The following is a 13956-nucleotide window of genomic DNA, read 5'->3' on the forward strand; positions in this document are numbered from 1 at the left end:
TCAAACGTAACGCAATCATCATTCTCAAATCACTGGCGACAAACGAGAACAGAGAAGAAAACAATCAAGAGATAGCAACCGGAAAAAAGAAATCGGAGAAAAAAAGCGCGAAAATGTAGTAAAGAATTATGTATCGCGAATGCCGCTAATGAAGTGGCGCATCAATATTTTTTTTTTTTTTTATTATTAGGGATAAGAATCTTAAGTAAGAGTATGTGTGTAAAATGGTTGCGCTGTGTGTTGATATCATCTTTGATAAAATTCTTAAGACCTACGATGCAACTTGGAGATGATAATCGACATGCTCTCTCTGCCGTCCGAATGTCAATTATATAATTCGCAAATCCCTTTTTTTATTCGATCAGTTAAGTATAGTAGTTAAACAAATGTATTTCGGTGGACACTCGAGACACTCGAAATCCCTAATTAATCCGCTATGAAAGTAGCAAACGGGTTTACTAACGTTACAGGAATAATGAACACTCGAAACTGCGAATAAAATCTCATCGACGATATTTAGATTTCTCTGGTCGGAAGAGAGAAAAACGGAGATTCACAACGGAGAGACTCTTGTAACGGGACGTTAAGTCTGATCGCGTTTTTTTTTTTTTTTTTTTTTTTTTTTTGAGAGAGAGAGAGATGCTTTTAAAAGCCACGTGTGATTCTAGTTAACAAGATATTCGTGCGAGATCGCGTTTTTTTTATTTTAGTTTTTATTTACTTCCTACATCCACGAGTATCCACAGAGCAACATATTGGAGAGAAATGTAATATCTGAAAATTTACAAGACGAGCCAAAAGTCACCTTTTGAATTTTCAGTTATTATTTTTTTTACGAGCCCTTGACGTGTTGGTTTTTTTTTTTAATTATTATTATTATGAGAGACAAAAAATATACAAATTGGTAAAGGAGTTACATCCCCTCCCCCCCCCCCAACCCCCGAGCACGGAGCGCGTTTTGCCGAGTCGAGGCAAATTTTCTTGGATGTTGATCGTTAATTAGTAAGTATTGTCATCGTGACTCGTGTCGTACGTGTAGTTAATGTAAAACTCGACCTCGTGTATTCGCGACCAGAAGAAAGAAACGGACACACACACGCAAATCATCAGTGTACGTGTCCTCACTGTGTCGGTCCTTGGGCTTTTTATGACAATACCGAAAGTAAGAAGATGGACCGCCGATCATCTACAGGCTTCACTGTATCTCGCAGAAGGGCAATTTATTGTTCACTTCCTTAGTCTGCTCTTGATCCTGACTGTTGCCGCCCTCGCTTTTCGGACTACCCGCCTCCTCCAGGGAACCCCCACCGCTTCCGTGGGGGCACATTGATTGTCATCTAAGCGCCAGAGTCGATATCATTGGTGGCCGGGACGGTTTGTTATCAAGAATTCTCTCGATCTCACTCATTATACTCGCGTTCAATTTCGGAATAAGCTGAAAATCAAAAAAAAAATCGAAAAAAAAAAACATGTATAAGTGACTTACGAAGACTCTTTTGAGATTAATTAAATTATAGCTGCTCGTGTTACCTGCAAGCTTTGCAGACTCTCGTACAATTGATCTATATTGGATGCACCGAGCAGAAGGCACTGAACACTTTCATTCTTTAACGACCACGCGATAGCCAGTTGCCCAAAAGAGCATCCCAATCTTTCGGCCAGAGCGCACACATCTCGCAATTTGTCCGAGTACTTCCGAGTTTCTTCGTCGGCGGATTTGTCTTTCCACGCGTACTCCTGCGCAAAATAATCGTGAACTTTGAAATACAAACTAGAATAAACTAATAATAATAAGAGTTTTTTAATTTTTATATAAATATACCCGGGAAAAAATGGATTAGATCTAACTTAAATTTAACGAGATAAAAAAAATGGAAAAATTAATCTAATTAGATCCAAATTAAATCTAAATAGATATAAAGTATAGATCTAAATAAATATAAAGTAGATCTAAATAAATATAAGCAGATCTATTAAATTTACACACTTTTATATATTATTAAATCTACTTTAGATCTACTCAGATCTACTATAATTAAAACTACTCTGATTTAGTTAGATTTGAGCAGATCTGAACAGATCTGAGGTGATCTAATATATAATTGATCTGAGTAGATCAAGAGTAGATCTAATAATAAATAAAAATGTAAATTTCCATAGATTTACTTTATATTTATTTAGATCAACTTTATATCTATTTAGATTTAATTTGGATCTAATTAGATCTATTTTTCCATTTTTTTTATCTCGTCAAATTTAAGTTAGATCTAATCCATTTTTTCTCGGGTACGTGATTAAAAATGCGCGAGATATATATACGAACATATTATTTGTAATAAACCAATTCATACCTCCTTGTATAAAGACTGAGTTTCATCTTCGGTCCAACTAAACGAAGAGTATTTATTCTAAAATCGTAAAGAACATTTGTGTATTTCTCTCAAAATTTCGTGTATATATAAAATAACGAAAGAGAAATATTATAACGACGTGAAAACTTTAGTTTTTTTTTTTTTTTTGAGAAAAAATATAGATATATATATATATATATATATAATATTTTTGTATTCTCTGTGTACATACTTTATAAGAGGATCTAGAAAGAAACGATACTCCACAATCTTCCGGCTTCGAAGAAACCATTCCAATAGTAACGGTGGACCATGCCATTAAACCGACACCTATAAAAAAAAAACGGAATGAATTTGCTTTTTTTTGTTTGATATTGTCGATATACGTTGTTTTAATTATTAAAATTTATATTTTGCAATTACAATAAAGAAAGATTAGCAAATTAGTAAATAAACTAATGAGTTACCGATTTTGTTATACAATTCTGGCATGTAGAGTTCGGGTTTCTCTCTGTAAAACAGATGATACTCCGCTTGCTCGACGATCGGCGTCACGCAATTAAATTGTCGACAATTCGTATAAGCTTCCATAATTTCAACCGGCGTCCATCGCGACGTACCCCAATACATTACCCAACCTTTGCTTATAACGTAATTCATAGCACGAACAATCTCTGAAATAAGAATCATGCGAGTGCGCGAGATATAGAAGGACGTGGAATTTGTTTGTTGTGAAAAAAATTGTCAGATAAATTTATAGATAATATATATATATATATAATATAGATAATATATATATACATATATATACGTGGTATATATAAATCGCTATGTTTCTTTATTATAAATACTTGTTAAAACTTAATAAAAAAATAATCTGTTAAAAAAAGAATTATATAGATATATATATATTCTAAAGCGTGGGGATAAAGGTAAAATAGCTAAGTAATTCTTGCATACATTTCTCACGATAGTGAAGCACACATTTAACGCGATACATAGACATATATGTATATATATATATATATACACATATATATATATATATATATATACATAGAAGTTTACATGTATTTGAAGATAAAATAATAATAATGTACAGTATGAAGTATACATACACTTTTGCGACAATAAGTTGTCGCATTTTCACTATAAAAAGACATAAGAGAGAAAGAAGCCATACGGTATAACTATTACGAATATATATATATATGTAGTGCAACTGCCAAACATCAAATCGTCAATATAATAGAGATTGTCCCCTCGTAATTTCACTTTCTTATCTCAAATTTTTCGTCATGGATAAAAAAAAAAAGTCCACAGCACGTCCTTGAATTTTAAAAACTTCCCTTGTGAGAATATTGAACTGTGTCGCACATAAGATAAAATTTTTATACAGATATATGTGTTTGTGTACGTGTATATTTTATATCAGAGTTTGAATTGAAGATTATTTTTGTGAAATTATTATTCTATCACGTAACGTTATTTGATTTTGTTTTTTTTTTGTTTTTTTTTATCAAAATCGTGTTTCACACACGTGTAAAAGAAAAATACTTTCGATCCCATCGACACAATTCATTTCAATTTCAAACCGCAAAAAAATCAGTTGTATTGTTTTAACCTTTGCATTTTCAATCTTGATAAATAATAACTTTTACCTTTATCCGTGAAAAAAGCAGAATTTCTTTGTAAAAAAAATAGATATGTTTGTTTATTCAAGAAAAAGATCATTTTCAGGTTGATTGTTGCTATCAAGTATCGATTACGATAGAGAACGAAATGTAAAATAAATATGCAAACGTTCTTTCTACTTATAATAAAAATCGAGCGCGTATTACCATGAGTATTCCGTATATATATATGTATGCTTTGTGCAATGTGAAGCACCGCAAATATTTGAACGATGGAATAAGCGAAGGAAGGATTTTTTAATAATTTTTTCGAAAATATCACTCGCAAAGAGTAGAACATAGGAGGAAAATTACCTTCCATCGGACACATTGGATCGACTTTGTGGATCATGACAATGTCGATGTACGACAGTTGCAGCCTGACGAGCGAAGCTTGCACGGACTCGATAATGTGTTTCCGCGATAGCCCGCGACCCTCAGTCCTATCAAGAATGGTTAGATATTATCAATGTTGTTTATATAATAAATTACAAACAAATTAAGATTAATCAGAAATATGGGAAATAAGTGAGAAGTATACAAGTATGTATGAGAGAGCGTATGCGCGCGCGACACAACTTTGACGTTTTTTTTTTTTTTTTATATGTATATAGTTTATAATGGCACAAAACACGGAGAGAGATGAATTGAAATAACGGCAAACAACGGCTTCTGACGGAAACCTAGTTATCGATCCACATGTCAAGGCGAAGCCTCACAAACAATATTCACATCGTCCACTTAATATTAAACGAGGTCGTCTCGTACCACCGATTTATTTATGCACAACGACTTTTCATTGAGCTCCAGAGCTTTGAAAACAATAAATCGTAATACGATATGTGTGCGCATAGGGGTTACCACCTTACGCGCGATAACTGTTGTGTAATTGTTATTCAATTTACTTAATAACGTGCCGTTACGTAGAAAAGGTGTTTTAAGAAAAAAATTTCTCCCAACCCGTATATTGGTCGTAAAATACGCGATGCGCGTGATTGACATCAAGCGAGATACGAGATTCAATTACTGCCGTTCGAATTAATAATAAGAGAGAAATTTTCAACCATTTTTTTTCAACTTGTGACAACAAACACAAGTCCGTAGAAATTAATTCAGTTTTTTTACCTAAATGTTTTCATTTTGTGTAAACTAATAATCGTAATACGAAGTTTATATACGTATATTTTATGTATGTGCGCACGCGATTTAAAAAAAATTCGAAATACCAATTCGTAAAAGTGCAATTTTACGAAAAAAACGTAACATGTCGACGATATATATGTTTCTTTCTATTTTTATTTATCTGCGACAGTTCGGTACAAGCATCACACATGTAATATTCACGAATATTATCCACATGTAGTTCCTACATATAGAATGTACACGCTAATATACAGGAAACGCGAAGAGTATAATAATGATTAGACAGGTCATAGAGAGTGAGTGTAAATTTAATTACACTGAAGCCATCGATCGAGAAGCACAGAGATAGAAAAAAAAAAATAAAAAAAAAATAAAAAAAAACATAAAGACGCGCTTTCGCGTGCAGCAGCGTTACAACACATGGAGAGCAACCGACGACACGAGAACCAACTACCAGAGCTCCGCTATCATCATCAAATACTCGCTAATACACTACTATCACGACGAGACATCACCACACAATTATATAAGTACGACCGATGCGAATATGCGGCACGGCTGGCTCTCTACTCACTTGGTGTTCCAGTAGATCTTCGTCGTGACGACGTAGGTGGAACGATTCCAGGCGCGCCTCAGCAAGATACGACCGAATTGGATCTCAGCGCGATGTCCGCTGTGGGCCTCGCTCAGGTCGAACACGTTTATCCCGCTGTCGTAAGCGAGCGCAACCACGGCCTCCGCGGTCTCCTCGCTGCCGCAGCCGCCCACGCCGAAGGTGGTCCATGTTCCTGCATTGTGCGCGCAAAACACACACAACATACGCACACACACAAAAAAAAAAGATCATCAATCAAAACCGGCGATCGCCGTTTCCTTCCCGCGAATTCATCTGCGGAATATCATCACGTGCACGACACATATGTACGGTTATTACACTTTGCGAAAGTGCGACTTTAAAATCGGCACAATTTTTTCCTCATGCAGAGATAAAAGTTTTTAACAAAAGAGATATATATATATATATATATATATCCTCCAAGTGTGAATAGTATAAGTACATATAAGGAAAATAGAGAAAGAAAACGAGAGAGAGACAAAGTTGTTCAAAGTGGAACAATGTCCTTTAAGTGTCAATAATAACTACAGCTTTTTTTTTTCCCTTATACGTTACGCGCGCGGAGAAAAAAATGCGTTTCTCTCCTATATAAGCCCCGTTTTCTTTTAGCCCCGCTGAAAGTAAAACGGCGCGTATAGAAGGGAAATTTTTTTTTTTTCCCCCTCGCTCGCGAAACACAATTCCGCGTGTTGATCAGTGTAAGTATGTAAGTTGCGCATATACAGTGCGCGGCAAATGAATTGGTTCCGTGTGTGAGAAAGAGAGAGAGAGAATAAAACAGCGTATATAAAAAGGAAAAAGAGAGAAAAAACTCTTTTCCTTTTTTCGCGAAACCGATTCATTGCCGTGTATATATACCGTAATACAAAAGAAGTACAAACGACGGAGCCAAAAAGCACCGTTGAAAAAACCACATCCTTGCAATGTGCACAATCTGAGATATTTGTACAACGTTGTATTTGAAGTTTATAAAAAGGCGTAATTGCACACATACGGTATATATACATACATATATATCGAAAGACATATTGCTGAATAAACATTATACGTATATCGTTTGTGTTAGTCTGTGTGCGCGCGCGCTTGTTCTCTTAAGATCAGACGAAACGAGTAGCTCTTAGTGTTTACATTTGCATTCGCACTTGCAGAAGCGCAGCTAAAGTCAGTCTCCGCAGAGATACCCGGTTGTGTCTCGAAATAGCGTTATACGCAAAATATGTGAGAATGAGAATCGTGGATCTCTCTGGACCGACAATGTGTCTCTCCGAAGTGAGTTAACGGATGTTTAAAAACAAATCCCGGCCCGGATAGATAAAAGTGGACGCATTCCAAGATCGATTTTGCGCGATATATGCATCTTTCGCGAAAATGTGGGTCTGGGTTAAAATCGGAAAGGAATTAGGATGGAGGGTGAGAGAAATTCTTGTTTTTCAACGCGCGAGAGAACTTAGAGAAAATTGCGACTCTACTGAAAGTGGGAAATACATTCGGCGTACCTAATCCAACATTGGAAACACGTAGACCGCTTTTGCCCAAGTTGCGGTAGCGAATACCTGGCGAGGGATGCTGCAAACGTTGCGCTTGTGCGGCTATGCAGCTAGTCAGTAGCTGCTCCTTCGTTCCGGCCGTGTTACTACAGTGTACACCTGAGTCCGCACCACCGCCGCCTCCGCCGCCGCCGCCGCCGCCACCGCCTCCGCCGCCGTTGAACTCTTCCATGCAATCCAGACTCGCTATGGGTGCACGGCAGCTACGCACACAAGATGCACACAAATTATTATCGCTTATATCAATTGCCTTGGATAAAGTACACACAGTCAATCGTTTTTGTGGTCGGACACAGAGATAATAAATCATGTGACTCCGCGCGCGCGGTCAATGAATATCTCACGGAACGTCCCAGAAAATACATGACATCCCGCGAGATATTGGATATCGATAATCCTCCTTGGCGAAAACGTATTGCCGCAGAGGTCACGAGGATTACGGTCGCTGATTTCTTAAAAGTTTTTCCCTCGACTTGTGCATTTAATTTCGGGTAATTCTTTTAGAATGTGTTTTTTTTTTTTTTTTTTTTTTGTACATGTACACGTGTAAACTTATTTATTTTGTTATATACAGTTTAGTTAGCGAACGGATCTGTGTGTCCGTGAAGTTTATATCTATACTCGAAATTAATTTCGTTAGAATTTTGGAAATTTTGAAATTTAAAGAGATTCGTAATATATTTGTCTTTCGTATTGAACTCTCTCTCTCTCTCTCTCTCTCTCTCTCTTGGTTTCTAGCGAGTAAAATATTCAGTTGTTCTGGAACATCCTGTTCGGTATCATTTCATCTTGTCATGCGTCACCGTTTAATCAAGTTATGCATTGCCTGTACGCGCGCACAATATATGTATATATATATTGCATGCATATACTGATATGTAGGTAACACGTGTTCTCTCTCTCTCTCTCTCTCTCTCTCTGTGCACGCATACATGGAGTTTCGACGAAGTTTTGACTAAAATTGCTCGGTGTCGAAAAATAAAATCAAATACTATCGAAAATATTTTTTACGTGATATGGCATAATTCATACAATATTTAATAAATATTATTAATTAATATATTATTGATATATAAAGAATTTTATAATATTATATACAATTAAACGGGCGATTTTACATATTAACACGCACACACGCACACATACTTATATTTAAATATCTCTAAATAAAACGCGATCGCAAATAAGCCAACAATCACTGCGTGTAGCGATTGTAAATGATGAAAATATGACGTTAAAAATGTATACGTATTTTTTTTTTTTTTTTAATCAGGGAATTATATTCCGCGACCTATAAAACCGTAACCTTGTGTGGATGATCAATGTTAATTTCTAATTGCAATGTGATCCACGCAATTGTCGGTGATTACAAAACTTCGTTACGATGGATTTTAATTAATGCACTGCTTTTGAAACGAGATTAAAATGACGACTATAAATACGGGAACTGTGTGTATCAATCAATCGTTTGCGTATTTATATCGATATCAATTATATATGCATGTAGTAATCAATATGTAACGTCACTCGGTTATGTATAATTCAAGTGCTTGAGCGAACATTCAACGTCTCTCTCTCTCTCTCTCTCTCGCTTGTCAAGATTGTTCAAGAAAAAACTCGCATCATTAACTCGGGTTAAAGTTAAGCCTTGACGCGAGAGAGAGGAAAGAGATTCACTCTTCTCCTTCTGAGATCGTAATAATCACCTACAATATGAAGAGAAGAAAAAGGAGAACGCGTAACCCGAGTTAGCCTCTAAGTGATAATGTAAGTGCAATTACCGAGTCTAAGTATAATCTCGCCACACTTCGGTGCTTCGTAGCTCGTGTTTTAATTCGCCTCGAGTTGGAAGCGATAGCGTTAAAAGTGTTTACTCTACCGTAATCATCATCATCATGTTGCGTGTCGGTCCGTCATTCTTCATTAAATTAGATATTTGTGTGCAAATTTTGCGTATTAAACAAGCGCGAGTTCGCGTTTCGTTTTTTCAGGGTCCGGTTCGATCGCTCCGCGCGCCAGCGTAATCACAAAATCTCGTTTCTGTAAGAACGTCTAGACGCGTTGTACGGTTTGTGCACCTTTAAAAGTTAAAACTACCCCCTTTCCCTCCGTCACCGCGATGTGGGTCACCGGTGCGGGAATGACGCGGCGCACGATTGGGTTTCAGGTCGGTGGAATATCGCCTCACACACGGCCCGGCACACCGCCTCTGTGTGTGTGTGTGTGTGTGCCGACACTACTTTGTCTGACATTACCTAGGACGCGATCACTTTGCGAGTCGCACACACAACGGTCGCTTGATAATAATTATAAATCCCCCCTGCCAAAATATGTATATCTTGTCCAATATAATCGTCCGCAAAGCGTGGTCGTATGTAGAACGTCGCTTTAATCGATATAATCTTGCGATATTACCTCTCAACAGAGAGTAGAAAAAAAAAAAATCTAATATGTGCAACATGAAATCTAAACAAAAAAAAATCTTTTGAGCGACTGGTGCGTTTCCGTATCGTTTGAACAAACAGCGCGAAATAACGAAGAATAAATCTTGCAAAGGTTGATTAAATTATTAACTCGCACAATTCTCTCTGGAAAGAGAAGCGAATAGAATAAAACACTTACGTTCTCTCTCTCTCTCTCTCTCTCTTTCACTTGAAAACAGTTTAATACATTATTCTTCAAATTTTTCAATCAAACAAATTGTTTCTCCGAACTAAGGATTTTTTTTTTTTTTCAAAATATTTCAAAGCCGATTCGTTCAGTTGTTTATTGTGCGACCGAATAAATTGAATAAAAAATCGTTGGAAATTTCGAGATACGGTTACCCCGTCTTTTCAAGCGAACCGAACGCGGATATATTTCACAGATGACCCATATCGCCGTGACGGTCTTTTTTTTTTTTTTTTTTTTCTTGTCAGTGCAAACTCGTTCCTGTACCTACGCGAATATCGACGGGGAATATCGTTTTCTCCGCAAGTGGTGCGCCGAGGAAACTCTCCGAAATTCTCTCTCTCTCTCTCTCTCTCTCTCTTGTGCTTTTCTTTTCTCTCTTTCTCTCTCCACGAAACGTTTTTTTGTTACTACGTACCGATAAATTGTAGGCAGTGGATAAGAATCGTCGTCCTCCATACTGCTGTTCGTATTAGCGTTGTTGTTTGTATCATTTCCTGCTGTTGAAGCATTGCCAAGATTGCACAGCATTAATCGCGACATTACTAAACAGTTTTTTTTTTTTTGACTAGCAGTTTATCGGAACACACTTTGAATTGGGCCGATCGAGCCGAATATTTTATCACGATATGGATATACCATGTACAGACTTATTTAACGATTTACACTTCGCAACTTGACTCCCCTAATGCGGTAATACTCGTTTTTTTTTCTCCTATTTTGTTTTTTGTTTTTTTTTGTTTTGTTTTTTTTTTATTGACTTTTGCAATTTATCTACCGCGTGGTCTCTTCTCTTATCTTTTCGCTCGTTCTGTGCGCATTCTCTTTGGTCTAACACTTTGTCGCAACCGATGCATGACAAAACGGGCGTCGCGATCGTATCTTCCCCCCCAGAAAAACGCACGTACGTATTATATATATACAGGACTACGATAGAGATCGAATTTTAAAGCAGATTTTATCTCGCGACAATCATACATACGATTAGATGTTTTTTTTTTTTTTTTTTTTTGTTGTAGGCACTAATTGAATTTTTCTCCCTTCCGTTTATATATCAAATCACGCTTAGGCACCACTTTGAGGAGCATTTAAACTTCAGACAGATTCCGTAGAGAGTAGCCGGGCGCACAATTTCCACGTCCTCCGCATTCAAAGAAATGACACGAGACCGATTGGAGATCTCTTTTCTCACGCGGTGATGACTATGTATGTATATATATATACATATATATACATATATATATATATAACGCAGTGAATCAAGTCAAGATCGAAATCGACTTGGCGAGGAATATATTATACAGGCTAAAGAAGAAGGGAAATGATCGATATGAAACTACGATATGTGATTTGATTTCTAAACAGCCTGCATCGGGCCTCGGTATTTTGTCGCCGACGAAAGATGTATATTATAACGATGCGGTGCGGTGCGATGGCAAACGATCGCGGCTTGCGAAAAGCGGCGTGGACTACAATTTCGTGTTGCGATCCGTCATCATCATCATCATCATCATCATCATCATCATTATTATCATCATCATCATCATCATCATCATCGTCATCGTTATGTTACTCTCTCTCTCTCTCTCTCCCCGACTCAGTGTGTCACTCCGTCATTTCACCTTCCGCAGTGGTATATCACGAGGACCGTCGTCCGCTAGTGCTTGTTGTGTCCGCCGTTGTAACGCGCGTCGTGTCGCGTCGGGTCACGTAACGCGTAACGCAGCGACGATAACGGTCATTATTATCGGACGGCCGCGGATCGGATCCGAACATAAAGCACAATGTACCTGCGAGATGGCAATCGTTCCCTGGAAACCGCGGAGCGATGCGACAATAATGGGTTTTCATAAAGGAACACACACAAATCGCGAACAAAACATCGGTATTTGTACATATATATATATAAATCGGGATATTATATTTCTCCGCCTGATAGAGACGTCCGGAGAAAAAAACGTTTTTTCTCCTTGCGCGCGCGGGTACAACACCTTGCACACACACACACACCGCGCTCGGACACCCGCTCGGCGACTTTCCACCTTTCCCTGGTAACGGAGCGCGATGCAACTCCCGGTTGCACAACCCTCTCCACCCTTTCCTACCCTTCTTTCGCTCTTACCCCTCGTAGGGGTGGTATGGTGTAGGCGCTGTGCGCGCGCGTGTTTTCCGCTCCTCCGACGTGCGCGCGCGCATTTCCCCGACGCGCCAAATCCGCCACCAAGTTTTCCGGTCCCGAAGAGAGCGCATGACGAGAATCCGCACAACGCACACCCGCACGGAAACTCCCAGTCCCGGCGTCTATCTCTTTCGTGCCCCTCGCTTTTTTCGACGTACCTTTTTGTAATTTGAGATTAAGCAATCGCGCGGTCGAACTCTGTGCGTTGTGATAAAAAAAAAAAAAAAAAACAAGAAAACGAACGTGTGTCGAACAAACGCGTCTTTAACAGAGATAGGCGCGTTACAGAGTGTTCTTTCGAGCACGACGGAGCGACGATTGTACAACAATCAAAAGGATATTGATTTTACGACGCGAATACAAATGAAATCTCAATTTTGTCGACAAGACTTTTTGCGCTACACTTTTAACTCGCATTTGCACGTTAAAAGTAAGCATGTGCGCATTGGTGCGCAGTTATCGGGGACACCTTGTATCAAACTCGCGCGCGCACCCAGACGATATATATATATATATTCCTCCTTTTGGTTGCGCGCGCGCAGACACACACGCATGCACACGCGGAAGGAAAGAGAGAGACAGAACGCCATAAACAGCGTGTAGGAAGAAGGGTTTGTGAATCAACGGTCTCAATAGCAACGCCGCATTGCAGATCTGCCGCGCCGACCTGCAACTGACCCCTCACTAACTATTATACCTAACTGCACTTATAGTTATCGCACATGTGCCGTATGCAGACTCCGATGCGACAAAAATAACAGCATTTTTTCGCGAAAACAAAAAACATTACTTATCTTAACAGGCTTGAAAATCAAAAAAATGTGCGTTTTAACATCGCACAGAGAAAGAGAAAAAAAATGTGGAGACTTCTTTTCGAAAGAACTTACGTGAGAATCGCTATTATTATTCGCACACTATAATGCAAAATCCATTTCGCTTCGCGATAACGCATATCGATTGTAATATGCGGATTATGTACATCTAAAAATTGTTCGGTGGCGTCGTATATGGGATCTCGCGACAATGACTTTGGCTATTCGAGTCAAAAATAACGCGAAGAAATGGACCGAAAGAACGACGGTCACGCGTTTCTGATAGATCATAATATCTCTGCTAACGCGAAATACTCATCAAGCTTGTTAATGTAATTATATCAATTACAAGAATGTCTGTTTCTTTTTGAAACACAAAAAGCACACAGACTCTCACACACACATACCTGCAGAGATGAACCGATGGAGCTCGCGACGCAAAATTTATATCAGAGAGAATTATATTTGGGAGCGTGTTATAGCGGCGTGTCTCATCCAACTCGAATCTTTTCATACATTGCGGAATCTGCGAAGAGCAGCCAGAGACGTTAGTCCACTCGGCAAACTCGGTCGTTGAATCCGTGCCAAGGTTCGAATTTTCACGGAATTTTCGCGTGTACAAGAGAGAGAAGGGTCGTCTATATAATATCAAATACAATTGCGTAATATGCGAATTATATGTTTTTCTTATTGCTGTCATATTTAAAAAACAAAAGCATCAGCTAGCAAATACGCAAACGTGATTATTTTTTATTTATGCTGACCAGCTGGTAGCCAATGGTTAGTATATATATATATATATATATATATATATATATATATCAAAATCATTCTAGCTTATAAATGCAACAGCGCGTAAATATTCTTCCCTCAATGAATCTATTTGGTGGCGTGCATGTACACACACTCGCACACACACATAAATGTATGTTATTAAACACAGAAATTGTGGACACAGGACTCGA

The 13956-nt window shown here is 38.2% G+C and overlaps 1 protein-coding gene across 3 annotated transcripts; it reads right to left on the minus strand.

The window, feature by feature from the left end:
- Nucleotides 1-950: 950 nt before the first annotated feature.
- Nucleotides 951-13520, minus strand: LOC109854768 (voltage-gated potassium channel subunit beta-2). Of its 3 annotated transcripts, none has more exons than XM_020428190.1 (9): nucleotides 13399-13520; nucleotides 7280-7533; nucleotides 5742-5955; nucleotides 4340-4467; nucleotides 2819-3025; nucleotides 2584-2681; nucleotides 2352-2408; nucleotides 1531-1737; nucleotides 951-1435 (listed from the first exon to the last, which is right to left on the minus strand). In XM_020428190.1, exons 1-9 carry the CDS (start codon nucleotides 13503-13505, stop codon nucleotides 1334-1336), a joined length of 1374 nt encoding a protein of 457 aa, XP_020283779.1. In that variant the 5' UTR covers nucleotides 13506-13520; the 3' UTR covers nucleotides 951-1333. The 3 variants fall into 3 exon arrangements, with proteins under 3 accessions (XP_020283779.1, XP_020283780.1, XP_020283778.1); XM_020428191.1 differs by lacking the exon at nucleotides 13399-13520 and adding an exon at nucleotides 11791-12053; XM_020428189.1 differs by lacking the exon at nucleotides 13399-13520 and adding an exon at nucleotides 10419-11855.
- Between the last annotated feature and the right edge of the window lie 436 nt (nucleotides 13521-13956).

This window comes from Pseudomyrmex gracilis, unplaced genomic scaffold (genome assembly GCF_002006095.1).
Source record: "Pseudomyrmex gracilis isolate BER0280 unplaced genomic scaffold, ASM200609v1 scaffold_73, whole genome shotgun sequence".
Lineage (NCBI taxonomy): Eukaryota > Metazoa > Arthropoda > Insecta > Hymenoptera > Formicidae > Pseudomyrmex > Pseudomyrmex gracilis.

Excerpts from the sequence above, each read along its gene's own strand:
- LOC109854768 (XM_020428189.1), bottom strand. The coding sequence starts at position 10,543 with ATGTCGCGATTAATGCTGTGCAATCTTGGCAATGCTTCAACAGCAGGA. Across the intron at positions 4,468-5,741 it reads AAGATCTACTGGAACACCAA|GACTGAGGGTCGCGGGCTAT; the intron begins GTGAGTAGAGAG and ends CATTCTTGATAG. Across the intron at positions 3,026-4,339 it reads TCCAATGTGTCCGATGGAAG|AGATTGTTCGTGCTATGAAT; the intron begins GTAATTTTCCTC and ends TTCTTATTTCAG.